The sequence below is a fragment of the Alexandromys fortis genome, unplaced genomic scaffold (assembly GCF_014885135.2).
Source record: "Alexandromys fortis isolate MF-2015 unplaced genomic scaffold, M_Fortis_MF-2015_v1.1 scaffold_185, whole genome shotgun sequence".
In the NCBI taxonomy this organism is placed as follows: Eukaryota; Metazoa; Chordata; class Mammalia; order Rodentia; family Cricetidae; genus Alexandromys; species Alexandromys fortis.
In genome coordinates this window covers 269,591-297,107 of record NW_026068094.1, presented here as the reverse complement: position 1 = coordinate 297,107, position 27,517 = coordinate 269,591, and the positions used below count along the sequence as shown (strand labels likewise).

At 41.0% G+C, this 27,517-nt stretch overlaps 1 protein-coding gene across 6 annotated transcripts in view; it reads left to right on the top strand.

Annotated features, from left to right (window-relative positions):
- The window catches only part of Large1 (LARGE xylosyl- and glucuronyltransferase 1), a 383,834-nt gene that overhangs the window by 120,316 nt on the left and 236,001 nt on the right, over positions 1 to 27,517 (top strand). For 5 of the 6 annotated variants that reach the window (XR_007588866.1, XM_050123188.1, XM_050123191.1 and 2 more), the window contains one exon: positions 7,759 to 7,946. The exons of the other annotated variant lie outside the window; for it this stretch is intronic. Coding sequence is in view for 4 of the 5 variants with exons in the window: in XM_050123188.1 (XP_049979145.1) it covers positions 7,841 to 7,946 (106 nt within the window). In the remaining variant the exon portion in view is untranslated. The remainder of the gene's footprint in view (positions 1 to 7,758; positions 7,947 to 27,517) is intronic. 6 annotated transcript variants of the gene reach the window in all.

Below are 27,517 nucleotides of genomic sequence, written 5' to 3'. Positions count from 1 at the left end.
CATTAAGGGCTTTTTGGTGGTGGACTTTTGAAAGAGGTTAACATCAGAAATGGAATTTTCATTTTTCTACATTCTTTCTATGCTTTGGGCCTCTCTAACCTGTGTTGTCACAGTAAGAATCCTATGTCAGGAATAATATTTTTACTTTCTGTCTCTGACAGCTATTAAGCTAGAGTTCCTGCCTCTATGAAACAAAACCCAGACTGTACAAAGTGAGAAAGCTATGGAAATTGATTGGCTGCCAATAGATGTATATTTTACCTCCCTACCCCTGGAGAGACCACTTTAGAGGAAAGACAACTCCAGGAAATTCACACAGCTTCCTGTACATGTGCTCATCTGCAGCATCCTTTGACTCTGCCTACAAGGGAAGGGTCGTCCTGAAGGAGTGACACCTTGGGCTAGGCCTGTCCATCTCAGCCCTGTCTCAATTTTTATGAAATCTTTCCTTATAGGTCTGTTTCATCGGTGCCTTGTAATATGTTTATCGGCATCTCTGATCTCCAATCATTAGGTTCTCTTTCCAAGTGTGACCATCAAAATTGTCTCTAGATCATGCCTGATGCCGTTCAAGGGGCGGAATCAGAATCACCTCCCAGTTATTTGGATGAAATATTGGGGAAGCCTGGCAGGTAAAGCAGGCAGCAGATGGGAAGGCATGAAGAGGGAAGCAGTGCATCCTTCATATAACTCAGCATTAACCTCCTTGAGTCCCAGTGCCATTCTGTGTAAGTAGAGTCTCATAGGTGGGCCATAATGCCTCTGTGAATTAGGGCCTTGAGAAACTGTCAACAGCTATCTATATATATAGTTGCCCAGTGATTTCTTTCCTAAGCGCGCTCTCTCTCTCTCTCTCTCTCTCTCTCTCTCTCTCTCTCTCTCTCTCTCTCTCTCTCTCTCTCTCTCCATCTAGATTACCACACAGCCTTCTGGGTCCTCTGCTTCAACACGATTCTGTGGTCTGTACTTATACTTACCTCCTGTAACACTCCAGTGTGAAGGCTTAGGGCATCTTAAAAACTGTACTATGGAGCATTCTGACTGTGAACCTTGACTACTGAACTATGGAAATGTGCCTTTGATGTAAGTGAAGAGCAAATGTAAAGAAATGGATGTAAAACAATGTGTAAAATGATTCATATTTATTTTATATTAAAATGCTTAATTTTGACTATACCTGTTGAGGTAAAAATAATACAATTACAGTTTTCTCCTTTTCATTTTTACCCCTATGCTTTTAATGGGACTGTAGGAAAGACAGTGGATTTTACAAGAGAAGTTGTTGTTCTCAGGAAGAATCATTTCCTGGTCTTAAGTATTGAGATGTTGTTGTCCTTGTTCCCAGTTTTTTATAGACTGTATATTCTGAGACACAAATACGGCCTTAGAGCATGAACAGTACTGAGTCCTACATTTATTATCCTTGTTACACATTTAACTATGATGATTGGTAATTTTTAAATGTATTCTAAAAGAATAACAATAATAACTGAGAATTATTAACATTTATAATAATCTATTATAATAAAAGTGTTGTGGGTATGGCCTCTCTCAGTTTTCCAAAATCTGTTGGTTCTGCATTCATCTGATGTATTCTTCTGATGTGAGATGATCAATCCTTATGTAATGAGATGAAGTGAGGTGGATGACAGCCTGTGACAGAGTAATAGGCTACCATTTAAGGATTGTTTGAACCAAGCACTATGTCGCCAGAGAAATTGGGGTCCTGCCTTTGAATTTTTGTCTTTTTAATAAGAAAATTTAAAAATGCAAGAAAACAACGTGGCAGGCAAGCTGTAAATTTCAGCAGCCTGCGGGATGAGGTTATGGAGAGGAGGAAGAGACAAGGTCATGTCTTTGGGGTTAAATAGAGGTCAGCATTGCAGCTGGGTGATGAAAGGCAGGCAGCTTCAAAGAGAGGGTGGAAAAGCCCAAATCGTTAGGGAAAACATGTTTAATAAAGAGATACATAAAAGGAAAATAAAAAGGAAAGGAGATTTTTCTGAGTTATAGTTCAGAAAGCAGGTTAACTTAACAGAGCTACATGGCTTGCATCAAGGCTAGGATTTCTGGGAAGGAAAACCACATTCTCATTAAGGGGTGGTTATTCCTCTCATCTCCTTAGTATCCCAGTCTTTCTGAGGAATAATCCCTTGGCTAGATGATTAACAGACACATCTAGATTAACTTCTAAAGAATATTTATTTCAAAACTTTTATTTTGTATTTGTGCATGTGCACTAGCATATATGCGTATGTTTGTGCAGGCGTGTGTGTGTGTGTGTGTGTGTGTGTGTGTGTGTTTGTGCATATGCATTTGAGTGTAAGTCCCCATGGAATCCACAAAAGGTTTGTTGGATTTCCTGGAGCTCAAATTATAGCTGGATGTTTGTACTGAATATGGACGCTTACAACTGAACATAGGTTCTCTGTAAGAGCAGTACACAACAGTTTAGCCATTTCTCCAGCTTCTATCTGGACTGACAACTCTAGGGAATACATTGGTAGTGCGTATTATGCTAATTTTGGGGCAGATCTGAAAGTCATGACTAAAACCAGAGGTAGATTGTATTCTTGGAATAGCTCCTTTTAAAATATAACTTCTTAATGAACCTGAATAGAGTCTTGATATTCCCAGTGGCCTTCAATAATAATGGTAATGTTATCAGATCAAAATTGGAGACGCAAACATTATTTAGGAGATGGGTTGACATTGGGAAATAGACACAGTCCATTTCTGCCATGAATATCTAGATATCCAATTCCAAAGCTGTTCATCAGGAAGAATTAATGTCTGGTACAGAATTTCATTATTTTTGTCACAAGTTCATTTTCCAGACAAGGATATTTCTGAGCCTGTTGCTTTGGGGTTTCCTGTCTAAGCTGCCTAACTAGTTTTTTATCTCCTGCCCTCATTGCTAAGATTCTCTCTTAGTTGATCTCATAACCGAGACAATTGTTAAGTGATTAGCAGAGACATTTGGTAGTTGACTAATAGGCAGGTAGCATATACTGCTTGGATATTCAGGATACTAGGGTCATTCATATACATCTTCACACAGATATATCACGCGATAAACTAATTTTTAGAATTTTCCATTTGATATTTTAAGCCACGGTTTAGTCACTTGTGGGAAGTATGTGGGCGTATGTACTACTGTTTAAGTTTTTTCACAGGGTCATCTCTTTTTAAACAATGAATATGGTTGGTTAAGAGGGAGTAGTAACATACTGAATGATGAGCTCAGAGTGTTTTCCATTTCCCATCTGCAGATAAAAGAACATTCTTTTCATTTCTGTAATTCTCCCTTTACAAAGAAGTGGCCCGGAGGCAACCGCACAGCACACCGTGCACATTGTTAGCTTTCTCCTTCCTTCCTGATTCACAGATAGAAACCAAGAAGTCATTTGTGTCTTCCCTAGCCCGAGAATTTGATTGGACAAGTGTTTTGTAAATGCACTTTTAATTTTAATCATTTTATTTTAATCAATTTTAATCTTAATTTCATAGCTTCTTACATGGATCTTCCTTTGGTGTATTTTTTTTATCTTATTGTCTCTCTCTGGCTCCTTTCACCTGCATTTGATATAGCCATGGATTCTCACACCAGAGTGCTGAAGGCAGTTATGAAATGGCTTTTCTAGGTGACCAACAGGTGACAGTTGACAATTTAACCATGTTTCCAGATTCCTGGGTTTTGTGAATGACACATGTGGCTCTTACCACATGAAGATCATGTTTTCTTTTCATATGAAAGAGGCAGGATGAGTGGAATTCTCTGTTGACAGTAAATATGTCTGAGCCATAGAGCTGAAGGAAGTAGGTGAAAGGAAACTGAGTTGAAAGCTCTGGGTAGACCACTGTTGTTGATCTGCGACAGCACAGTGGTTCTGAAGAAAACAAAACAAAACAAAGCCTTATGCCTTTCTACAGCCAGAGAACTGGATTTCACAGCGGGATCAGGACAAATTGGGATGGTGGGAAATGACCCTGAATGACCTTTACAATACAAGGAACAGCTGGGTTTCAGTGTTTATTCTAGGCATACTGTATGTGTTTTTAGTTTGAAGACTATCTTCAGCAGGAGATGCTATAGCTGTAATGTGCAGAACATGTGCACATGATTCAAGACCTAGTGTGAAGTAGTCTTTCTTGCAGGCAGAGAAGGAGAGAAAATTACCAAAACAAACTTTGCCGCTGACCTGCCCTGCACCCGACGGTGTCCGCAGGATATATCATTGCTGGAGGACCTGTTTCAGGAATTGTGTGCAGATTTTGTTTCCTATATTACAAACCTGGCTGCCAGACCACTGTTTTAAAAAATAGACATTTAAAGAGTCCTAGACTAAGTACAGAATATGTATCTAATAGCACATTTTGTTATGTGTTCAGCAAGCATTAGACATCGCTGCCTGAGTCCACGAGTGTTGTACTGATGATAACTTTTATGTCAGTTTGACAGAAGATAAAATCATCTCAGGAGGAAACTACAGTTGAGAAAATGCACTCATAGATTGTAGGTAAACCTGTATGGCATTTTCTTAGTATTTGATGCCGGAGGGCCACAATGGATTGGGCCACATCTTGGCTGATGGTGCTGGGTTCTATAAGAAAGTGGGCTGATCAAACCATAACAGTTCTGTAAGCAGCAGTCTTTCATGGCTTCTGCATCTGCTCCTGCCTACAGATCCCCAGCCTGTTTGAGTTCCTGTCTTTACTGTCTTCAATGATGAACAGCGTAAACAGAATAAACCCTTTCCTCTTCAACTTGCTTTTGTTTGTGGTGTTTCATCACAGCAATAGAAACTCTTAACTAGGACAAGTATACACCAATGATGAAGCTGTTAGAATTTATGCTCAAATGGAAATTAAAATTTACTGGGTATGATGGTTGATAGAAAAACAATTTTTCAGAGAATTTTGTCACTTTGGAATTTGATGAGAACTATGAAGGAAATGACCAGGGCATGGTGATAGACAAATTGGGGAGGGCTCCCTAGGTATAGAATTATTAGCAAAGAGTTCTCTGATCTCAGCATCCAAGCTCTAGATTGCATGGAGGGGAGCAAGACGGTGGAGCAGAGGTCACGATGATTCAGATTTGTGGCATCAAGAATAGAGTGGCGGAGTTGATGAGGTGAGGTCCAGAGGTGAAAAGGGAGACATGCTGAGCAGAAGAGAACAGAAATGTCAGAGGAGGTTAGAGAAGTTTTTAGATGATCATGGACATGGCCATGCATTTGGGATTCATTTTAAGAGCTGTTGAGAAACACTGAATAATTTTAGATGAAATTTGAATTAGGTGACTGATACAATAGGACTAAGTATAAGGTGGCGGTGACCATACCTCATGTGATGGCAGGAGAAAGTGGTAAACTCGGGATGTATTTGAAGCATGTGTTGAAAGTGAAAATGACAGGACTGTGAAGGATTATAGGGATTGGACAAGGTGAGAAAGATAAACATAGAATTAAGAATGATCAAGTACCTAAGTAAATAGTGCTGACATTTGTGAGGAGGGAAAGGTCCAGGCAGCAGCAGGTGATGGGAAAGGAAGTTTTGGATCCTAGACACAGGTGTATCTATTTACTGTATATATGAATTTGAGGCTCAGTAGAGTGGCCAGGGCCAGAGAGACTAGTGTTCAGAAGTAGAAGGCAAAAGCCTCCAGATCAGCCTTACTTATTGGGATATTTTCACAGAGGCACTAAGGACTCAAAAGTCATTATCAGATTCTAGAAAGGATGAAAAACACTCCAGGACAGCATCTGATGCAGGGAATGCATGGTATAAGAGACAAGCAAGACTTAGCCAGTCATTAGGACAGTGAACATTGGTACTGATTCTCTAATCATGACAGGCACTTAGGATATCAGTTGGGTCCATATTCTTAAGGTTTGGGGCCATTTTTTTCTTCTTAGATACTCTTTTTTTTTCTTTTTTTACTTTCAAAGATGTTACCATGTCTTCCTATTAAGTAATTCTATACAATCCACCTTTTTTTTTTTTTTTCTTTTTTCGAGACAGGGTTTCTCTGTGGCTTTGGAGCCTGTCCTGGAACTAGCTCTGTAGACCAGGCTGGTCTCGAACTCACAGAGATTCGCCTGTCTCTGCCTCCACAATCCACATATCTTGAACATACGATACTGGCCACTAATAGCCACAAAACAGTCAATACCAGGCAGGTTTGAAATTTTCTCTGCCAAAGCTATTAATCCCAAACTTTCAATTTAGCCTCAGGCACACTTTTGTTTGACAAGAACATAAAGCAGTCACATTCTTTGCAGAATGTTACAAGAATGAGTCTCTAGGCCACAAACTAATACTAATATTCTCCTTCTGAGAAACCCCTTGAGCTGAGCTCCCACAGTTCAAATCACTCTCAGCAACACTAGCTTCCATTAGTATGGCCCATTAAGGCCAGCTTAAAGTTTTCCTAAACCAGTCCCAAAGTCCACATTCCTCTAAAATAAGCATGGTCAGGCCTATCACAGCAATACTTCTGACCCTGTACCAACTGCTGTCTTAGCCAGTGTCCTATTGCTGTGAAGGGTTGCCATGAGCACAGCAACTCTTAGAAAGTTTTTAATTGGAGCTGGTTTACAGTCCACAGGTTTAGTCCGTTATCATCATTGTGAGAAGCATGATTATACACAGGCAGTCAAGTTGCCAGAGTGCTAGCTGAGAGTTTTACATCTGGATCAGCAGTCAGCAGGAAGGGAGTCTCTCTCTCTCTCTCTCTCTCTCTCTCTCTCTCTCTCTCTCTCTCTCTCTCTCTCTCTCTGTGTGTGTGTGTGTGTGTGTGTGTAAGTGTTGAGATGAATATCATGAGCTCTCTACGCTCTCTTTGTTTTGGTTTTTTTCGAGATAGGGTTTCTCTGTAGCTTTGATCTCTGTAGCTTTGATGCCTGTCCTGGAACTAGCTCTTGTAATCCAGGCTGGCCTCGAACTCACAGAGATCCGCCTGCCTCTGCCTCCTGATTAAAGGCTGGGATTAAAGGCCTGCACCAACACTGCCCGGCAACTTTCTTTCTCTTCTTTTAACCCATTACTGCCATTTTGTTTTGGTTTAAAGATTATTTATTGTAATGGTCCAAGCTGGTTAACTCTTGTCCATTCTCATTGTTTCTATTTTTTATGAATCTACCAGAGTAGGGGGCTATGCAGACGATTCACAGTTGAGATATTTTCAGCTGCTCTGACCACAGTCCTGTTTCAGCAGGCTATGTTGTGACCTAATCAAGCTCTTGTTCTTTAGGTGCGTTCTTCATTCTGCTTCAGCTGCCTATCAGGGTGTTTTCTATTAGGAACACAAGAGTTGTCTGCCATGTTGACCATAACATGGTTAAGCTAACACTTTTTTCTTGCCTTAATCAATGGTCCATATAAATTTCTTGGGGATCATGTTCTTTAGTTGGTCACTCAGGACACTTTATTCTTTGATATCAGCTTAGGTCCTAGTTTTGATAGCATTGTTCAGTATTTTGTTTATAAAATATGCTATCTAAATCCATGTGAGAGAGAGAAGGGGGGGAGGGAGAGAGAGATTTCTTGAAGACCTCATTATTTATTTAGTGTCTCTGTTTTGAAAGGCAAGACTATAGCATCATTTATCATCTCTTGAGATAGAAAGGTGAGAAGGAAGCCATGGCCCTGGGAATCTATTTTTAGGATCTGTGGGATAGTTTTTCTTTCATTTTGCCTGCGTCTGCTCATCATAATGGGATTCAGCTCTTCCTCTTCTATTTTTCCTTCCAGAAAGTATTATGAGGGATACTGAGGACTTCATGCTTTGGACAGAGACAAGGTGCTGAAATTAGAAATTGCCACTTCTGAGAGGATGCTGGGAATTTGCAGAGGGAGACGGAAATTTTTGGCTGCCTCTTTGACTCTGCTCTGCATCCCAGCCATCACCTGGATTTACTTATTTGCTGGGAGCTTTGAAGGTAAGAACAAAAGCCAAGTGAAAGGGAAGGTGGGGCAGGGGGAGACCATCTGTTAGAGGCCTAGAGAGGTCCTGGAAGTCCTAGTAAAATATTGGGTAAAATATTGGGTTAATATTACCTGTCTTGAGAAATGACATCTGGCACATCTCCACAGGTAGTTGGAGCAAATAAGTAAGGCAAGAAGTTAAATAAAAAAAACTAGACTAAAACTAAAATATAAGTTTTTGTAGTGGCAGGAAGTGGGAAGACAGATGTCCAAAGCCTGTTTGGTCACATGGTCCCTGTGTAAACACAGGGGAGAAAGTTGAACCTTGGTGAATGGCTTGGCTTTTCTGAAACCAGATACTTCATTCGTTTGTTTACACCTTCAACATTTTCTTGCTTGTTGACATCCTCAGTAAACCTAGTGCTGAAAATAAAAGATAATACATCTAGACATATACTGTTTCATGGGGGAGACAGACAGGTGTGGAAAAGGCAGGGTCCTGGGGGAGATGTCAGGCTGAGGCTGGGGATGAAAGATGATCCTTCACACTGACAAGAGAGCTTGGGGATGAGACAAAGGAATTGCCTTCCCTGAACAAATAAACATGAATGACTATTGCTGCCACTCTCCAGAAATGAACAGGAAAGACAAACCTCACCATTTCTCCAGCCAGCAACTTTGAATGTGTCTTGATTGTTGGTGATTGTGTCACTGCTTCAGGGAGGGAGGGAGGCAAGGGTGGTGTAGATGTGGAGACTTTTTTTTTTTAATTTGTCCCACACTTGAATTAGAAAAAGCATCTTACATGACAGACTGTCTCAACAAATTATACTATGTGTATGAATATTTCCTTTGTACGTAATTTTATTGACAGTTCAAGGCTACCTTTTTTTTTAAAATTTATTTATTTATTTATTTATTTATTTATTTATTTATTTATTTATTTATTAAAGATTTCTGTCTCTTCCCCACCGCCGCCTCCCATTTCCCACCCCGTCCCCTTATCAAGTCCCCCTCCCTCGTCAGCCCAAAGAGGCTTTGTGAGAGCCTAGGCAGTTTGGATGCTCACCTTACTAGACCTGGATGGAGGTGGGTGGTCCTTGGACTTCCCACAGGGCAGGGAACCCTGATTGCTCTTCAAGGCTACCTTTTAATTAGGTCCTCGGCTCCACATTTGGAGCTTGAATTAGCAAGGCTGAATATAAATATGACAGAGCTATGCATTTGCTGAACAGAGGTGATTGTTTTTTATTTAAAGTTTTATTGTTATTGTTTTTAATTGTGTGTAGTTGTGTGTATGTCTGCAAAAGTAGACCAGAAATGTTAGATCTGCTGGAATTGGAGTTACAGTCTGAGCTGCCTGATATGGGTGCTGGGAACTGATGTTGGGTCCTCTGGAAGAGTTATCATTTGTCTTTCACAGTGGAGCCATATGTGTCCATCCCAGAATGGAGGTGACAGGAACCCAGGGTCACACCCCTGTCATTGTTCCCTTCCTCTTAGTCACATCCCTTGCCCCATGAGAGATATTACGTCAACAGTTTAATAGATTAAATTGTGCTCTGACAGTGAGGGACTCCTTTCTGCAGATGGGTAAGAGGGAAATTGGGGAGTTGATAGTGATCCTGGCAAAGCTAGGAGGAAAGTTTTTCAACTGAGTCAATGTGAGAGATGCCCTGTGAAAGAGGCAGAGGCCCCCAGGGCTAACTCAGTTCCAGATGTGAAAATATGACTTGGCATGGTGACTGTGCCTAAAACCTCAACACTCTAGAGCCTGAGGCAGAGTGAGTTTTGCTTTTCAGCCTAGAGTGGCTTGACATAATTACACCTTTACTAAATCAGACCTTACCACAAACCACAGCAGAGCAGAACGCAGCCCATCACAGTACACCACATCAAAGCATAGTAAAGCATAGCATAGCAACCCAAATAGAAGAAAAATAATAATCAAAGGGAAAGCAGGCTTTTGGCGACATAGGAAAACAGCTAGTCATATTAGCATAATAGTCTAGAAAGAACGGAAGGGAGAGTTCGGATGCAGATGATCACGATGAGGTGTGAGTGTGTGTATGCATATGTACACATATGCATGAAATTTTCAAAAGAATTAGTAAAAGTATTTTTACAGTTAGCATAACAATTTTAGAAGGCAATGGTGATATCGACAATATAAACAACTGGCATTGTTGCCATTTCTGTGTGTCAGACATTGCAGACTGTTTTTTTAAACGGTGATTATAGCACAGTGAATGGCCCTGTTGTAAAGGTGGTAAGAACATAGGATAAAAGTTTTGTTCACTTGCCCTAGTTCTCTAAGCCAGTCAGGACAGAGACCAGCTTAGATTTAAAAGCTTAAGATTTTTTTCCTGATACCATGGGGGGGGGGGTATTGGATTTTGGCAAGGAATTGTACTAAATGCCACATAATCTTTATTTAGTAATGTTGTAGTAATTTTCTTTAAATTTTAAAAAAATAATTTATTTTTGTTGGTTTTATACATGCATATAATTCATCATAGATACATTCATCCCTCCACCCTCCCTGACTGTCACTCATGCCCACCAACCCCCATATGCTCTTTCCAAGTCTCCATCCAACTTTAGTGTCTTTTGTTTTTGCTTAATAATGTATTGAGTTTAACTAGGGCTATCTTGACTATGGGTGCATTTCTCTACATTGAGCTTGAGTAACTCAGTGGAGGGAGCATCAGTGCCAACAATGAATTTTTTACTTCTGTAGTAGCTTTCATCTGCCGTTAGCAGCAGTCTGTAATTCCCCATGAACCCCTCCCTCATCTATGAGTGACTTTACTGAGTCAGTCTTGTGTGGACTCTCTATCAGCAATTGTAGCTGTTCTGAGTTCATAAGTGTCATGGGCATGTCATGCCCATAAGACTGTTGATCATGCCCCTTCTCTTTATTCTTTAGTTGTTATATTCTTTGCAATCCCTCCTCCATGACGTTCCCTGTGCCGTGTGTGGGTGTGGGTGGTAGTGGAGCGATGATATGTGTGTCCTATGTAATGCAGTCCACCCAATAGTCATTTTTTCTCAGTACCTTTTCTACTCATGAGTCTGGGCTTTAACTGCCATTCAGTTGTGTTCTCGTATCCCTTTCTGACCAAGTTGATACTGTGGCTTGCAAGGTCTAACACTGGGGAAACATTGCTATAGAACTGTGATTCTTGTTCAGTGGTACAAATTAGTCTGAACAGATTTGGGGGTATATTTATTAATGAAACGGTTTAATGCTTACCAACTTGATCAGTTCAAGAATCACCTAGGGGAGAAACTTCTTCACAAACCTCTGGTCTGTAAGGGAGTTCTACACTGGTTTAATTTTGGTTGGATGACCCACTCTTAATGTGGGTGGCACCATTCTAAGACCTGAGATCCTGGAATGAATGAAAAGGAGAAAGCAAGCTGAGCAGGAGTGTTCATATTTTTCTGCTTGCTGCTATGTAATGTGGTGAGCTGCCTTAAACTCCTGCCATCATGACTTTCCTGCTATAATGAAGCTAGAAAACTGAGCCAAGTTAAGCTCTTCGTTCTTTAGGTTGTTAAGTAATACAAGTGGTTAATACAAGAAAGTTAAAGCCAGTCTAGGTTGAAGGAAGTGTTGTTGGGTCAGGTTGCTCAGATGATGTTTGTGTTCTTAGATCTTCCTCCATTTCCTTGGTTGTCTTTTCTGTATTGGCTTCTTTCTAGATAGTGTTTCCTACATGGAAGGTATTTGCAGCTTACATTTCATTCCTCTCTTCCTAATTCTAGAGCATTGCCTCTGAATAGACACAGTCACTGTAGTCAGAGGCTAGGGAGTAATTTGGCACTTTATAGTTGTTACCCTTGATCCCTGTAATACATGTTTTTTTTTTTTTTTCTGGGTGCTAGCTGGTAAGGAAAACATTCCCTAATGACAAAAAGGAGATCGAGTTTGTGGGGAGCTTGTAGCTGTGTTTATGATTTGGCATGAAGCATCAAAATACTTGGTTCAGCCACACAACTGAAGGAATGCCTGGAGTCATCAATGTAATGATCTGACCAAACTGTTGAGAAAATTATGAGAAATGTGAGAATAAAGGCAATATTTAGAACAACATCCCCAGATTGGAGTGTGAGTGCTATACCTGTCAGCATAGAATGTAAGAATAAACTCAAGTCTCTGAGTCACAAACCATTGTTGAGTGCAAGGGGACATGAGCACAGGAGCAAAAATGTGTAGGCAGAATGGCAAAGTCACTTCCCAAGCACTAGTCGGCCTGCAGCATCTATTCATTCATTCATTCATTCATTCATTCATTCATTATTTATTGGCTGTGTACTTAGCAAGACGTCGCTCATTGCCAGCTCAAGTTGGTTACATAAGAAGTAGTAGAAGGAATTGGGATGTTTACCCTGGAGACACAGATGCTCAGCATGCACAAGATCAGCTTCAGCAAACATTCAGGGCTGTCACTGGGACATGAAATAAAAACAGTTTCAATGGCCCCTGGCTTTGGCCAGGGATATGCCAGAAGTTAGATGTTGAGTCCCTCATAATGAAGGTTGCTCTATGCCTGGCTGAAATGAGCTGTCCAGAAAGGGTATGAAATACCCCTGGGAGAGATGTGGAAGCAGAAGTTTATTGTCCTGAGATATATTGGTAATCATCTAGGATGACCTGCATGCCCTGACTCCAAGATCTATAGACTGCAGAGGAGTCAAAAGTCATCTCTTTGTCATGTACACTGTATGTTGCTGCGGATATGGTCCTCTCTCATTTGTTAATCATCACACTGCTCCCTACATCCACTGATTGACAGCTTTAAAGTTTTGACTTCGTCGTAGTTGGTGCCATAAATAACAGCATTGCTGCTTGAATTTGTGGAAGTATGATTCATGTTTTCAGTGGACTTTCTTATTTTCCAGCTCTGGTTAATTTCCGTGGGTCTGCTGAGAGCAAACCCAGAATCTCCCGAGCTGCTGATACTCTGGATGCTAAGGTTTGGCAGTCTGATTAGTTAGTTGATTACCTGTAGTGCCAACTATGAGACAACTAGAGCAGTGAACAGAATCAGGCGTTCCAGACTGTGAAGGCAGGCATAGCTGACTACTTGGAGCATGGTATTTCCCTTCTCTTAGCTTTAGTCTACTTAACATGAAATAAAATTGTTAAAAGGAAGCCCAGTGGTTGATATGCTAAAATTCTACATACACCATAATACAAGCATATGATATTGGAAATCTGACATAACTGAATTGGAAGCAATTCGAGTCTTCCCTATTTAGAAAGAGCTATAAATGGAAAGGGAGCTGCTTTTACAATCATATACTTCTGAGGATGGAAACAAGATCAGTACATATACTTTATGGAATCAAGATCTGACTCATAACAGTAAGAATGCCAGTTCTAAACATTAGGTCACCAGGCATGGATTTCTTCATTGCTAGAGCCCCTTGAAGAGGGCCAAGGGATCTCATTAGGAAGATGGTACCTGGGGGCGTTTTCTTTGATTATTTAAACCTTGGGTTCTTAATTCAACTTATTATTTCACACTGCTAATCATCATTTCATTCTCTACCCTGTGAGCGAGCATCTCCAACCCTTGCCTCTTTTGTCTTATTTTTTGACCTAGTCACTCTTCCCTTCCCACTAATTCCCTCAGAAGATGTCACACCCTGACCTTGGCCTCTTGTTTCATGTTACCCTTTGTGTTTCTTTTTTCCTTCCCAAGAGTATTCAGAGCTACCCCAGGGCACCACTCTACTCTTATCTCCCTGGACCACCTCCTGGTATCTTCCCATCTCTGTATGGCCACCCGGGACTCTCTTAGAACCTGGCCTGTGGTATCATCAGTGGGTTCTGCTCCTTCCTCAGGGACACTTTTGGTCCTGCCATCCTCTCTTTGCCTTCTCAGTCCAGCTGACTAAGATCCTTGGATCTCAGCCTCAGTACTCATGACCATCTATTACTGACTCTGCTTCCTCTTCTTACTCATAGCTTCTTGTTTTTTGTTTTTCTTTTTTTCCTTTTTCTCATCATGTGTTGTTATTGCTGACTTCTAGCACCTGTGATGGTATCAGGAGAAGAATTGGTATTCATGTTCATTGTTGGTGTTCAAATGTCTGCTAAGTGAAGGCATGAATGAATACATGTGCCCCCTCTCCTTCCCCATTCCCTGAGTGTGGCAGATCTCATCACGTCTCCTGAATGAACTTCTGGGCCCTCACTGGGATTATGGTGCTTATGTTGTCCCTTCTCTTCCTCTGAAATGTACCATGTTTGTGTTCACTTGGGTTTTGCTGCCTCATTGACCTCCCTGGGAAAACCACTTTGTTTCTTTCCCCTTTTTTTCCCAGTTTTTTGAGACAGGGTTTCTCTGTAGCCTTGGAGCCTATCCTGGAATTAGCTTTTGTAGATCAGGCTGGCCTCCAAATCAGAGAACTCTGGAGTGCTGGGATTAAAGGTGTACACTACTACCTCCCGGCACTGCTTTGTTTCTTAACTTTCACTTTGTTCTTTCTACCTTGTATGCAGTCCTTTGCCCATAGATTTCTTCTAACACAACACCTTTTGTGCCCATGCTTGCTGCCATTTCTCCCTGATCCAATGTGGAGATGCTGTGACCAGCATAGAGGAAGTGGCATTTGCTGCTCTTATATCTCTGCAATTGTGTGCCTGAGTTTCTTGTAGGAAAGTCCAACCCAGTGTTAACCCTTTGAATCTTTAATAATTGTTTTTTAATGAGAAGGGTTCTTCCTTTCACACATTTACTGCAGGGTGTTTGTTTGTTTGTTTGAGGCAAGGTCTCATGAACCTGAGGCCAACTAACAACTTGCCATGTAGTTAGTGATGCCACTGAACTCCCGACCTTCCTCCCTGAATTAGTATGGATTTTGTGCAGAGTTCTTTACCTGATGAGAGGGATAGGAGCTCCTAGTTATTGGTGCTGTGAGCTTCTATGATGCTGAGACCCCAGGCCACAACTCTACAGCCTCTATTTCATTGTGGTGGTGATACTGACTCTTCGACTTGAGCACTGGTGCATAGGTAACTTTCATTTGAATTTAGATCGTTCTGTTACTTTTGCCCAGACCCATGTTTTCTTGTTGGCCTGGTTGATTTTATTTGCAGTTGTAGTTTTGATTGTTGAGAGATTGGACGTTCAAAAAAGGAATCCCAAACTAGCTCAGAACTAAGAAATAGACAGTCATTTATTAAGAGGTAAAACTTACAAAATCAGGATTCTCTGCTTGAATGACGGATGAAGATGAGATCCAAAACAAAGTGAACCAGCAAAATGGGGACCAGGGGGAGGAGAGAAGGGCTGGACGCTCTTCGGCCTCCAAATTGTCTATAAGGCCACTCCCTAGTAGTTGGATAATTACTAGCTGTAAACCTTCCTGCAGTATAGTTTTTCTTTTTTGTACCCCAGGGGCAGGTATTCAGCTCTTGGTGAGTTGCCAAGATGTGGAGGAAGTGTACTTAAGTCATTTATCATGATGTTCACATCTGCTGCCTATGATAACCTGTAACCAGCTCAGTGCATATGCTTTTCTTGGCATAGATGCAAGACAAGGGAGGATTGTGGGTATTGCTTGAAGGCATATGTCTCTATGTAACATGGGGGCCTGCTTGTCGGGGTTTCTGTCCTGCCCAGTTCCCACAGCCTGTAAGTCCTAAAGAAAATCACACAGAGGACTATATTAATGATAAACTGATCGGCCCATTCTCTTAGGCTTCTTATTAGCTCTTGTAGCTCATATTAACCCATTATTCTTATCTATGTTAGTCACATGGCTCAGTACCTTTTTCAGCAGGGTAGGTCACACCCTGCTTCTTCGGTGGTTTGGAGCTTTAAGGAGCTCCTTTCACATCTCCCAGTCATAAAATTTATGTCTTCAGGCCACCCTCCCTCATCTCTCAGAACTGTGCTCTGTCTACCTCTTTTCTGTGCCTGTGACCCCCACCCCCCACCCCGGCTTTTCTTGTTCTGAGGATTGTTACCTCTGCACTTGACCACCCAAGCAGCCCATGATAATCAGCTCATCTCAACATCCACTGGCCCTGCAATGGACGCATGGGTTGTGGTTGTTAGATAATTAGCTATGGTGGGAGGAAGTAGCTCTATTCTTTCCATTTCTTATCTTCTTTTAAGACAATGTGAAGGGATGTTCTGTCATCTAGTTCCTTATAAAGATATCTTAGTGTCCCTGAAGAGTTTGATTAATATATATATGTGTATATATATATATACACACACATACATACATACCTATACACATACATACATATACACAGCATACATACACATATATATTTGGACATACACACACATGTATATAAGTTCAGTTGATCTTAATTGTCCAGCATGTTACCATAAAATTTGACCTGAGATGATGCATCAAGGTTTTTCTGGCAAGAAAGATCAAGAAATTCTGAAATTTGTTGGTTCCGGTTTTATAGGCATTTTAACTTATTTAATAATTTCAGATCCCAATTTGTCAAAAAAGAGTTGATGGTTTTAGCAAGAAGCCTACTGATGGTTGAATAGCTCTGATAATTATAAGCAAAATGCAGCCATTGATGAAATTACTTTGGAAAAATTGCTTTTGTCAATCAAAGCCAAGCATACCCGTAACCCATCATATCTATCTCTTCATTCCCTTTAGTATTCTCACTATTCATGTATGCATAAACCTCATCCGAGATGCTGATATGAGTGTTGTTCATGGAAGTACCAAGTAGGAAATTGTAAGATGTCTGTAAATAGGCATTTATGGCAGTGCAGTAGTAAAATGGACAAATAGCAACATGTTTGTATATGGAAGCCCATAAAGCAATGGAAGACTTGTGGTGTTGACTAGAAGAAGGCCTTTGCTTGCTGTGAATATTGTGTAATTCCAATGTTGCAGAGTTTAAATCCAAAGAAGGCTTAATCTGTACCCTTGCCAACCAGTTGTGGTGGTTAAGTCTTGTGGGGGACATGTTAGCCTAACATTGGGGCATGGAACAAAGAAAATGTCGGATTTTTCACTCGTGTAACAATTATACAGGTGCACCTCTTTATGATAATTTATTAAGTATTTGTACTTAATGTTGTCACTTTGTCATGTATATAATTTGTTTATTTTAAAAACCTATGCAAACCAAGCACTCATTAAAGCACTTGTCTGGCAAGTGTGTGAGGATCTGACTTTGGATCTCCAGAATTTAAAAAAACTGTTGGTGGTGCAAACTTTTGATTCCAGAGATGCTGAGAAGGGAGTCAGACTGGCAGAGTTCCCTAGACGGGGACATGATTAAGTTCCTGACCAGTGAAATACCTGTCTCAAAAGGTGGAAGAAAAATGAAGAAAGAACAAGGAGGTTGTGTTCTGACTTCCACACAGATAGGTGCATACCTCCAACCGCTTCTCTCTCTTTCTCTCCCTCCCTCCCTCCCTCCCCCCCTCCCTCCCTCCCTCCCTCCCTCCCTCCCTCCCTCCCTCCCTCACATACACACACACACACACACACACCACAGACCCTTATATAAATCTAGATAGTTAATTACATAGTTGAATTTAAAGTGCTTTTTTATACAATTTTTATCCTTTAAGTTGAGAGGGATTTTATTAACCTTTGGGATTTATGAATCTGTCTCGCTGTTTAACTTTGAAATTCAAAAGCTTTGTAAGTGGGGAATTTTTCTGTGAGGACTGATGTTTAACACTACTTCTTTAACCATGCACATTCTGAGGATTTGATCACATGGTTGACTTCCAGATCTGAAATTTCTTCCTAAAGTTTTGCTACTGAATGAGTGCTCTCATCAATTTGAAATGAGACCAGTTTTCCTACAAGCAGTGAGATTCCTTCTGTTACTATTAGAGCAATATTATTGCCTGATATGAAACTATTTGTTAATGCATGCCACCATCTGCATAAGTCAGTAAACACGTGTCTGCCTGGAAAAGAAAGAAAATTCTCGCTGAGGAAGATATGAAAACTAGAGAAGAAAGTGCACTGTGCTGCAACGTCATCAGAATGACAGCACCCTTAACCATCTCTGGCTCGTGAAACATAGTATGCCTGAATGTGATCAATAGTAGTTTGACCTGTCCACTGTTTTTTATCATTTTTTAAAAAATCCTTGCTAATGGTTAATTGTTGATAAATTGCTAATAAAACCATGATGTGTGGCATTCCTTTTACCCAAACAGGAACAATAACAAAAATGGAAATAGCTAGTAAACCTGTACCCAGATGGTGTGATTACAGCCATCGGCTGGGGTGGAGTGGTACCTGTCTATTGGAGGGTGCTTGAAGGTTCTCGCTTGTGAGCATCTCTTTCCTTCTCATTTTCTGTATTACCCCTAACTCTTATTTTATGTAAGACAGAATGGGGGTAAAAGAGCTTTTGGTATCTGGTTATTTCTCTTGTTGACCTTGCCTGCTCCAGTTAAGTTCTGACTTTTGACTTACTCTGTATCTGGTACTAGACAATAGGCATTCCATGAAATATCTTATTTATTCTGCAACCATCTTCACAGAGACCCAGGACTGGTTGAACTGTTGTCCAAGGCTACTCCCAAGTGTGTAGAGAGTACTTTGACCTTGTCTGAAAAGATTCTCTATGCCCCAGTTTCTCATGAACTTAAAACATAGAAGCAACCGGGAGATGTCATTTCAAAGTCATCATTGTTGAGTTTCAGACAAAGACCAGACAGACGGGACATGTGATAAAGGGCTGTTTTGGGTAAAAGGCAAACTTCATTCTGTGGCTAGCAGGATTATTATAAGGCAGCAGAAGCAGAAAATTCAATTATTTCTTTAATGAACTTTGCATTTTATTTCTTCCATGGATTCATACAATTAAAAGCAGAGAAAGATATTAGGAACCACCCAGGCTGGCCTGCACCCTGAACAGCTGAGACCTTTGAAAACCATACAAGGACTTTTACATGGTTGAGGTAAATGTGCCCCAGCTGGGCAGCCATACCTGAGTTTGGATTAGTGATACTTTTTCCAGGGTGACAATGTACAAAGTGCTCATATTTTTAGGTGGGTTCTTCTCCACTGAAAGAAAATACACTCTGTAGCCATACTGTTGTTATGAAACGTACATAACCCATCAGCCATGCACCAGTGGGTGTTTGACAAGCCTGTGTTTGGTTTTCGCTTCTTGTGCTTTTGTGGAAGGTAAGAAAGTCTTCATGAAAGAATGCAAAGTTTAGTACCATGGAGTCTACTATCATGGTATTGGGGAAGAGATTGACAGATTGGGAATGAGTTTACTTTGTATACTAGAATATGAAAACTAGCTTATTGAGTACACTGCAAAGAATAGCAAGATGGACGGTAACTAGAGATGGGCTACAAGGAAGGCTGCCTCTGTGTGTCTGTGTGTGTGTAGTATTTTTTCAATTAGAGTGAATTTCTATGTGTGCAATTCCCTGTATGTAATTTGTTTTGTATTCAGGAATGCAGACCAGATTGGCCAGTGCACAGTTCAGGGAGGTTATCATAAATTATACCGTTTCCAGTATGCCAATATGGTCTGTGCAAATCAGGATCATGTAAATCAGTTTAGGTCATTAGGTACTATGCTATCAGTTTCCAGCATTCCAGTGCCAAGAGTTGGGGGGTGATTTCTGGGCTATGCTTGTTAGAATTCTCTAGCTGGTACCAGCTTCCTTTTCTGTTTAATAAGGTGTTCTCGCCACATAATGTTTAACTCACTGTGAGTAAATAGAACCCTCTGTGCTGTGTCCTCATCAGCGTTCTTGTGACCTAATTACAGCCACCTCCAAAGCAGCCTGTGTCATCATTTTTTCACCATATTTCTGCCACTACTTTATGCTTTAATAACAAAGGCAGAACTACACTGGCTCTCTTATTCATTCATTCCTGTTCATGTATAGTTTTAGACCCTGTTAGCACAATGTTGGAGAGGGTTAGGGAGGGCCTGAGACACTGTAACTCTAGTCATCAGTGTCCCTTCAGCAGTTGTATGTAGCCATGTTTGGAGAAAATTAAATTACTGCACTTAAAGGACCAACTGTGTGAGAACTTTAGAGATGACAAAAAGTTTGATGTTGCTGTGATGGGTTGACAGAGTTGGTTATAGTCACTATGTTTCACTTGAAAGAGTATACATCCTCAGCTGATGCTTCACCTATCTTAGATATAATTTCAACCTACAGAATCAGGAGTGCTAATCACTGCTTGATGGGAAACAAGAGCCCCCCTTCATGCTTCACAGAGAGTTGGCCCAGCATCATTTCAGGTTCAGTGGGCCCTTTGGGTATTGTGTTCATGCTCTCAAGCAACACTGCCTCATAAGGAAAGCCGCTCTGGAGGTAAGAATCCTAGGGATGCCCACAATGCCTCTTTTCAGACTTTACAGTCATGCCTTTAGAGCATGACTGCTTTCTGTTTGGTTCCAGCAGAGGGCACTTAAAGCCTCATTTCACAAGAATCTGGATCACCTGAGTGGAGCACAGCCAGTAGAGCTTGAGATGATGTCCTGCTTGGAAGCTTCCTGTTGGCTCTGTTGATACCATAGTGTTCATATAGTGATGCACCATTAAGTATGGGCTTCCCTGTCCATATGAAAGGACACTCCTTGCCACCCATTAGTGATGGAGCATATCCATTTCTAGTGCAGCCATTAAGTTTCAGAGCTAGGAGTTGGATCTTCTAAGGTTCTTCATTTGTTTAACAAGCACAACCAGACATTACTGTAGGACTGGAGCTAGGGCTCTCATACCCAAGAATGTCCCCATTTCTCATGAAACTTAACTCCCAACAGATAGAGGGAGAGAAGTCATGAACACATCCATGCTGTGTTGAGTAGTGACAAGACAACAATGGTAACTAAAGCATGGTATCAAGATATGAGATTATTTGTTGTCTTTTTGTGTGTGTAGTTAACCTCCTTGGGTTGAAATTTTCCTTTTAGTACGTTCTATAGGTCTGTGTTGTTTAAATTTGAATTTACCCATGGAATGTCTTCTTTTTTCATTGTATAGCATTTGAAAGTTTTGCTGGGTTTGAAAGTAGCCTGGGTTGGAAACATAGAATTTGCTGGGTTGGTATCCTGGAAGTCTGTAGGCCGTCTCTCCAGGCTCTTTTGGCTTTTAGGGTCTTCATTGAGAAGTTGAGTATAATTCTGATAGGTATGCCCTTATATGTTACTTACTTTTTTTTTCTTGCAGCTTTTAGTATTTTTGTATTATTATGTGACAAGGGGACTTTTTTATGGTTCAATCTATTTGGTGTTTTATAACATGAAGGCCTGCTTGTTGGGTGTTTCTGTCCTCCCACCAGATCCCACAGCTGTTTAGCCCCAAAGAAAATCACACAGAGGTCTCCATATTAGTTATTAACTGATTGGCACATTAGCTCAGGCTTTGTATTAGCTTTTATAACTTATATTAACCCATTATTCTTATCTATGTTAGCCACATGGCTCAGTACCTTTTACAGTGGGGCAGGTCACATCCTGCTTCTTAGGTATCTGGACAGGACTGTGGAGGAATGGGCACGAAGAATTTGGAAGGAATGAAGAATCCTCCTTCCCAGAATCCTTTAATCCCAATGCTTCCCTTTAATCCCAATGCTTGACAGATCTCTGTGAGGTCAAGGTGTGGTAGCAAACACCTTTAATCCCAATGCCTGGGAGGCAGAGACAGACAGATCTCTGTGAGGTCAAGGTGTGGTAGCACATACCTTTAATCCTACCACTGGGGAGATAGAGACCAGTGGATCTCTGTGAGTTCAAGGACAGCCTGGTCACCAGAGTGAGTTCTAGGGCAAAGATAGACAGAAACCATGCCTCAAAAAGCCAAAAATTAAAAATAAAAGAAATAGAATTTAAAATAAAGCCACATAAAGGTGGAAAACACACAGAGAATCTTGATACTGTATGTTATTATGCTATCTTTGAATTGCTTGAATGCTGAGGAAGGAGCAACAGCTGCTAAAGTATATTTGTTTACAAAGGCTGCTAAATTAATCCAAGATAGGTATTTTGAAAATACCTCGACTTCAAAATTAAAGTCAAAAAAATATGTTACTTTAGAGAAGAGATTTTGCTTTTGTTTCCATAGGAAATGGGAGGCTGTGGATTCATTTTGAGTTAAGAAAACTCAGGTTTGATCACGGAAGACCACCTGAGAAATCTCTGGTAGGAAAGATGGCCCAGATGTCTGAGTTCTATATCCAAAACAGATAAGACTGCTGCCTGAGATGATCAAGACTCAAAGGATACTCCAGTAAGGACTTGATTATAATTCTTAATTTTCTTTACTTTCACATAAGATTATTAGCACCCCTAACCAGTTGGAAGTAGCCTGGAATACTATGCCCACATTCCCCAAAAATGGACTTTGGATATTTTCCTTTTTGTTTAAAGAGGGGGAAATGGTGCAAGACAATTGTCTATATTCTGTCAATCATGTTTTAAATAAATGCTGACTGGCCAGCAGTCAGGCAGGAAGTATAGGTGGGACAACCAGACAGGAAGTAGAGGTGGGGCAATGAGAACAGGAGAATTCTGGGACATTGTGTGTGTCAGCAAGAAACAGATGAAAAGATACTGTCCTGGGACTGCATATGGCATTGAGATCCAGAAGTGACAGTGAACTGCTTCTGCCATGAAAACACAGGATGGAGTTGTAGAATTTTGCATGGCTGGAGGATAGAAAAGGGCTACACAGGGAAGTTGGTTAAAGGCCAGTTGGAGTGCCCTGATGACACAGGGGAAACAATGGTGTTACTTTAGATGACAAGAGCAAAACATCCCTTGCAGGATTAGGAAGTGATCTGTGGACAAAAGGAATGGAAACATACATAAGGATGTCTATCCAAGCCACTGTGATGATGGCTGTTTTCTTGTATGAACCCCAAACTGCTTGATCATCTTAACCTTCGAACTTTTCCCATATGTTCATTCCATGTAACAAGGGAGCAACCTAAAACCAGGTGTTAGGGGGGTGGCATCTGGGGAGTTGGAACCCTGAGTATATTCCAGATGAAGATTTATACAGAAATTGAATGAATGAGAACACTGGTATGATATGGGAGGCAAACATAAATTTTTTATAAATTATTTTATGTGTATGAATGTATTACCGTCATGTGATACAAATGCATTACATGTGTGAGCACTGTGAATTGAACCTAAGTCCTCTGGAAGAGCAAGTACTCTTTACCTTGAACTATTGCTTTAACTCTGAGCTCAGGCTAGCTTTGATATCACTAACACCTATCAGTTGGGCCTAAGAAGTTTGTGCATTCTTTCATGGTGTGCTTCCCTTTGGGTGTCTCTACCCCCATTTTAAATTCCTCCATTATCATAATTATGAATTAAACACTATATATGCTTGATAGAGTGTGAGAAGCAGGGTAAGATTAAATCTTTGCTTTTGACCTCAAATAAACTCTTGTCTTTATATTTGTGAGTGGTAATAGCTGCCCTCCACTTGCTCATTCTGAGTGTAGTGGGTCTGTGGAGGAACCCAGATGAGGATCTGAAGGCTGACAAATGCTAACGGAATCAAGGGATAGCAGAATTAAGGCTGAGAGCAGCAGTCTCCACAAGAGACTCAGAATTGCAATCTAAAATTCCTCCTTTGATGAATGTGTGTATGCTTGTATTTGGGGACCAGGAAGAAGAACTCATAGCCATCTGGAGCCATCAAAGGAAGGGGGAGGAAGTTATGTCATGGGTAGAGTCTTCACGTGTGGTAAAGAATAGTGTAGGCAGAGGAGGCATCCCTGAACCTTCGCCATTGGTTCTTTTCTTTTCTTTTTTTTTTTTTTTTTGGACTTTTTTCAAGACAGGGTTTCTCTGTAGCTTTTGGTTCCTGTCCTGGAACTAGCTCTGTAGACCAGCCTGGCCTCGAACTCACAGAGATCCGCCTGCCTCTGCCTCCCGAGTGCTGGGATTAAAGGCATGCGCCACCACCGCCCGGGCTTCGCCATTGGTTCTTAAGAGGAAGGGGTGACAGGAGGGTTCTGTTTGCTGAGATCAGTGAATGATAGCAGGTGTGGTCTTAGAGACCAGCATGCTTCATTAATCAAGCCGAGATGATCTTGCTAGAAATCTCCTGCATTGACTTCTGAGCCTGCCAGAAATCTATGTCTTCAGTATTTCTTTGGTGTATCTTCCTGTTTTTGTAGACTTTGGAGGTCTCTCCCTATCCCCTGCCTCTGTGCAAGTCTCCATCTGTATTAATAGCAGTAATTAAGCCACCTCGTGTCATTGGGGAGGATATGCTCCACTTCATCAGGCTCAGGGAGGAGCTAATTAGTTTCTGCTCACCCCTCCCCCTGCTGCCTTTGTGGAGTTCAGCACTGTGCCTTGCACCCATGTTTGTGGGAAGCTTAGGAATCTGTTTCTGCGGATAACTTTCAGAGCCTTTACTTCTCTGCCTTCCTGAGTATGTTTCCTCCTGTCATTCAAGACCAGAGATTCAAGAGGGGCAAGGGAGAGGACAAGGCTCTTTACCAAAAATTTCTGCTTTCTTTGTCTTGTCACTGTGTGTTTTAGACAGGGCAGGACTATGGGTGGAGACAGGGGCCATCTTGGTGTATGAAATCCTGCTTCGCCTTTGGAGAAGCCCACAGACTCTTGGGACCCTTTGCACACACTGTTCACAACTGTCAACACACTGAGCATGTTGGATGCAGGGCAGCAGGAGGCAGGGAGGCTTGAGGTTAGCTAGAAAATTAGGATAGAAAGAGATGGCCTCAGAGCATGCTCTATCTTCCACACTAGTCCTGCTTGTTTGAACCAACTGTCAGCAGCAGTTTATCATTAGAGTTTGGACAGATGTTAGGCTTGATCATGCGCAGCACATTAGACATGCTGTTCTATTTCATTCTCACAGAAAGTTGCCAGAGACATACCCCTGTCACATTTGTTTGATGCAAAAGTTGGAGTCTGAGGTGTTCAAGAACCTCTGCTGAGGTTATATAGCTTTCTGGGTTAGGAACCTCAATTCTTTCTTCACTTTCCTGACCTGTTTGTTACATTCCACTCTTGGTACCTAGGATGTCTTGGATAATTTGTTAGTAAAACTGGATTCTTTTCAGATTGCAAAATGATCTAGATGAGTGTGTCCCATGTCGCAGTAGGAGTAAGTCAGATGTGACTCAGGGAAACTGAGGAACTCAGTCCTAACTTCTGCTCTACACCAGGAAAGGGTAGTATTGCCAAGTACCTCCTTCAAGGTGAACCTGCTCCTCTGCCCACTTGCCTTTCTTCCCTGTGGTGGTCATGTGTCTCTTGGTGCCCTGCTGGCTTTGTAGTTGGGTTGTACAGTGCTCTTCATGAGTTTATTTCTATTAGGGTGAATCCAGAGCCACCGCTTGTCCCTCTGCTCAGCAGCCCACATCTCCAAACCACCCAGAGCAGCATCTGACTAATTGACCTGCACTCCCAGATCCCCCGGAGGATTTTCTAAACCCCCAGCCCTAAACTATTCAGAGCAGCTTCTGTCTAAACTCCCCCTCGTTCCTGTATTATGTTCAATCTTGCCATCCTGCCTTTCAGCTTCTGAACACACCTGGCTTGGAGAAAAGACTCTTTCTCTTTAAATTGGCTCAGTTTGCATTCCACTCGCAATTTCCTTACTCTAGAGATCCATGGGACATTAAATTAGCAGAAAATGACATTAGTGCTAAGAACCCAATTCTATTTTCTGAAATACAAGTTTTATTGTAAGGAACCATACAGCCTCTTCTTAGTTTGGAGGCACTTTATGTTTATGGCAGACACCCTCACATTATAATTCTCTGTGTTGTAGCAAGGCATATTTGTATGTGGTTTTCTCCTTTGTCATTGGCTGGCTTTTCTGGCTGTAGGGTATAGATGTAAATTCTTACAGAGACTGGAAGATGAATTCAGCCAATTCCTTGTTTACCTTTGTCCTTAGCTCTGCAGATATTCTATGCCCTTAATGCTGTCTAGCTCTTTGCTTTATTCCCCGAGGAATAGTCTGTCAGGAATGCTCTGTCCTTGAACTTGAACCTTTTTCTCTCTGTGTCCCAGCTGGTGTTCAGTATATTCCAAATAATGGGACAGTAATCTCTCTGTCGTATACAGCTGGGCTGGGCATGGGTGATATCCTTTTAGAATAAACACCGAGCAAGGCATGTGTCAATCCCTATTTGCAGTTCCTTTTGTTATTGCTCTGTCCTGGAAAGGTGGTATAATGCCAGCGTTTGGCTTGTGTCTCCCCTGTTCAGTCTTGCTCCTCCCTCCAGGCTTGTGTGATTTCATTCAGTTCTGTATCACCACAGTAAAACTCAAAGAATTTGGTAAGTGTTGACTGAATTTAACTGAGTGAACTAGATAACATGAAAACCCACTTGGAGAAGAGAGGTGTGAGCAAGACACTGGACTCCTCCAGATGCCTGGGTACTTTTGAGGTCAAATGTTAGGTCCTGATGTTAACTATTAGCAAATCTAGGCAGCTGGCATGTGACATTGCAAACCGCTGCCTATCTCAATATGTTTGTTTACTTTGGGTGTAATATAGCCCTATGTAAGAAGGGAGGAAAGAGGAAGAGCCTCTCTGGCCTATGCATATTCAGCTGGATTACTTCTGGGGAGTTTGGACACACAATTATGGACTAATCTGCAAACTAAGGTAGGTTGGAGCAGTTGAACAAATTCTATATGGATTGTTATCCACTATGAAAAATGAAATGAAAAGCAACTTGCAGTAGATCAGAAGTCTAAATATCAAAGCTAAAACTGTAATACTTATGAAAAGACAAGCAAGCTGGACAATGGTGATCCCAGCACTGGGGAGGCAGAGGCAGGAAGATCTCTGTGAGTTCGATGCCAGCCTGGTCTACAGAGCTAGTGCCAGGACAGACTCCAAACATACACAGAGAAACCCTGTCTTAAAAAAAAAAAAAAAGAAACCAAACCAAAACAAACAAACAAACAAAAAAATAAAGAAGAAGAAAAGTCCTTGAGACTAAAGATTTGGTTATGATTTCATAGACATGACACTGTAATCTTTCTTTTCTTTTGTAACAAGCCATTCACTTCTCCATGTGTGGCCAGTACACTTTTATCATTTGTTTATTGTAGTGAATATATTACAATGTGTTAACTTCTGTTTTTCTCTGTTAATTTAGTCTGAGATGGTAAAACTTATTACTATATACTATATAGTTCTAAGGTTTAATTATGGGTCTTCCACTTAGGAAAAAAGAAGTAAAGAAGATGAAGGGAGGAAGGTAAGAAAGCATGGAAGAAAGGAGATGCATAGATAACTTGGATGGGTTAGGTAGTTAAATGGGTGAATGAGTGGATGTATGAATGTATGAATGTTAAATAAATAGATGAATGCTGTATGAATGAGTGAATGAGTAGGTACATGAGTGGATAGATTATGGACAAGTGGATAAGTGATTATATGATGAGATGAACAGTAGATAAATGGGTAAGGTGGATAGATAGATGGATAGATACTTGGGCATATGAATAGATGGATGGATGATCAAAAACAAGTCAGTCTCTCTTGTTTTCTCAATTCTAAGAGAGAAAAAGCAATTTCCACCAAAGCTCAAACTTTGAAAAACAAAATAACATTTGAAA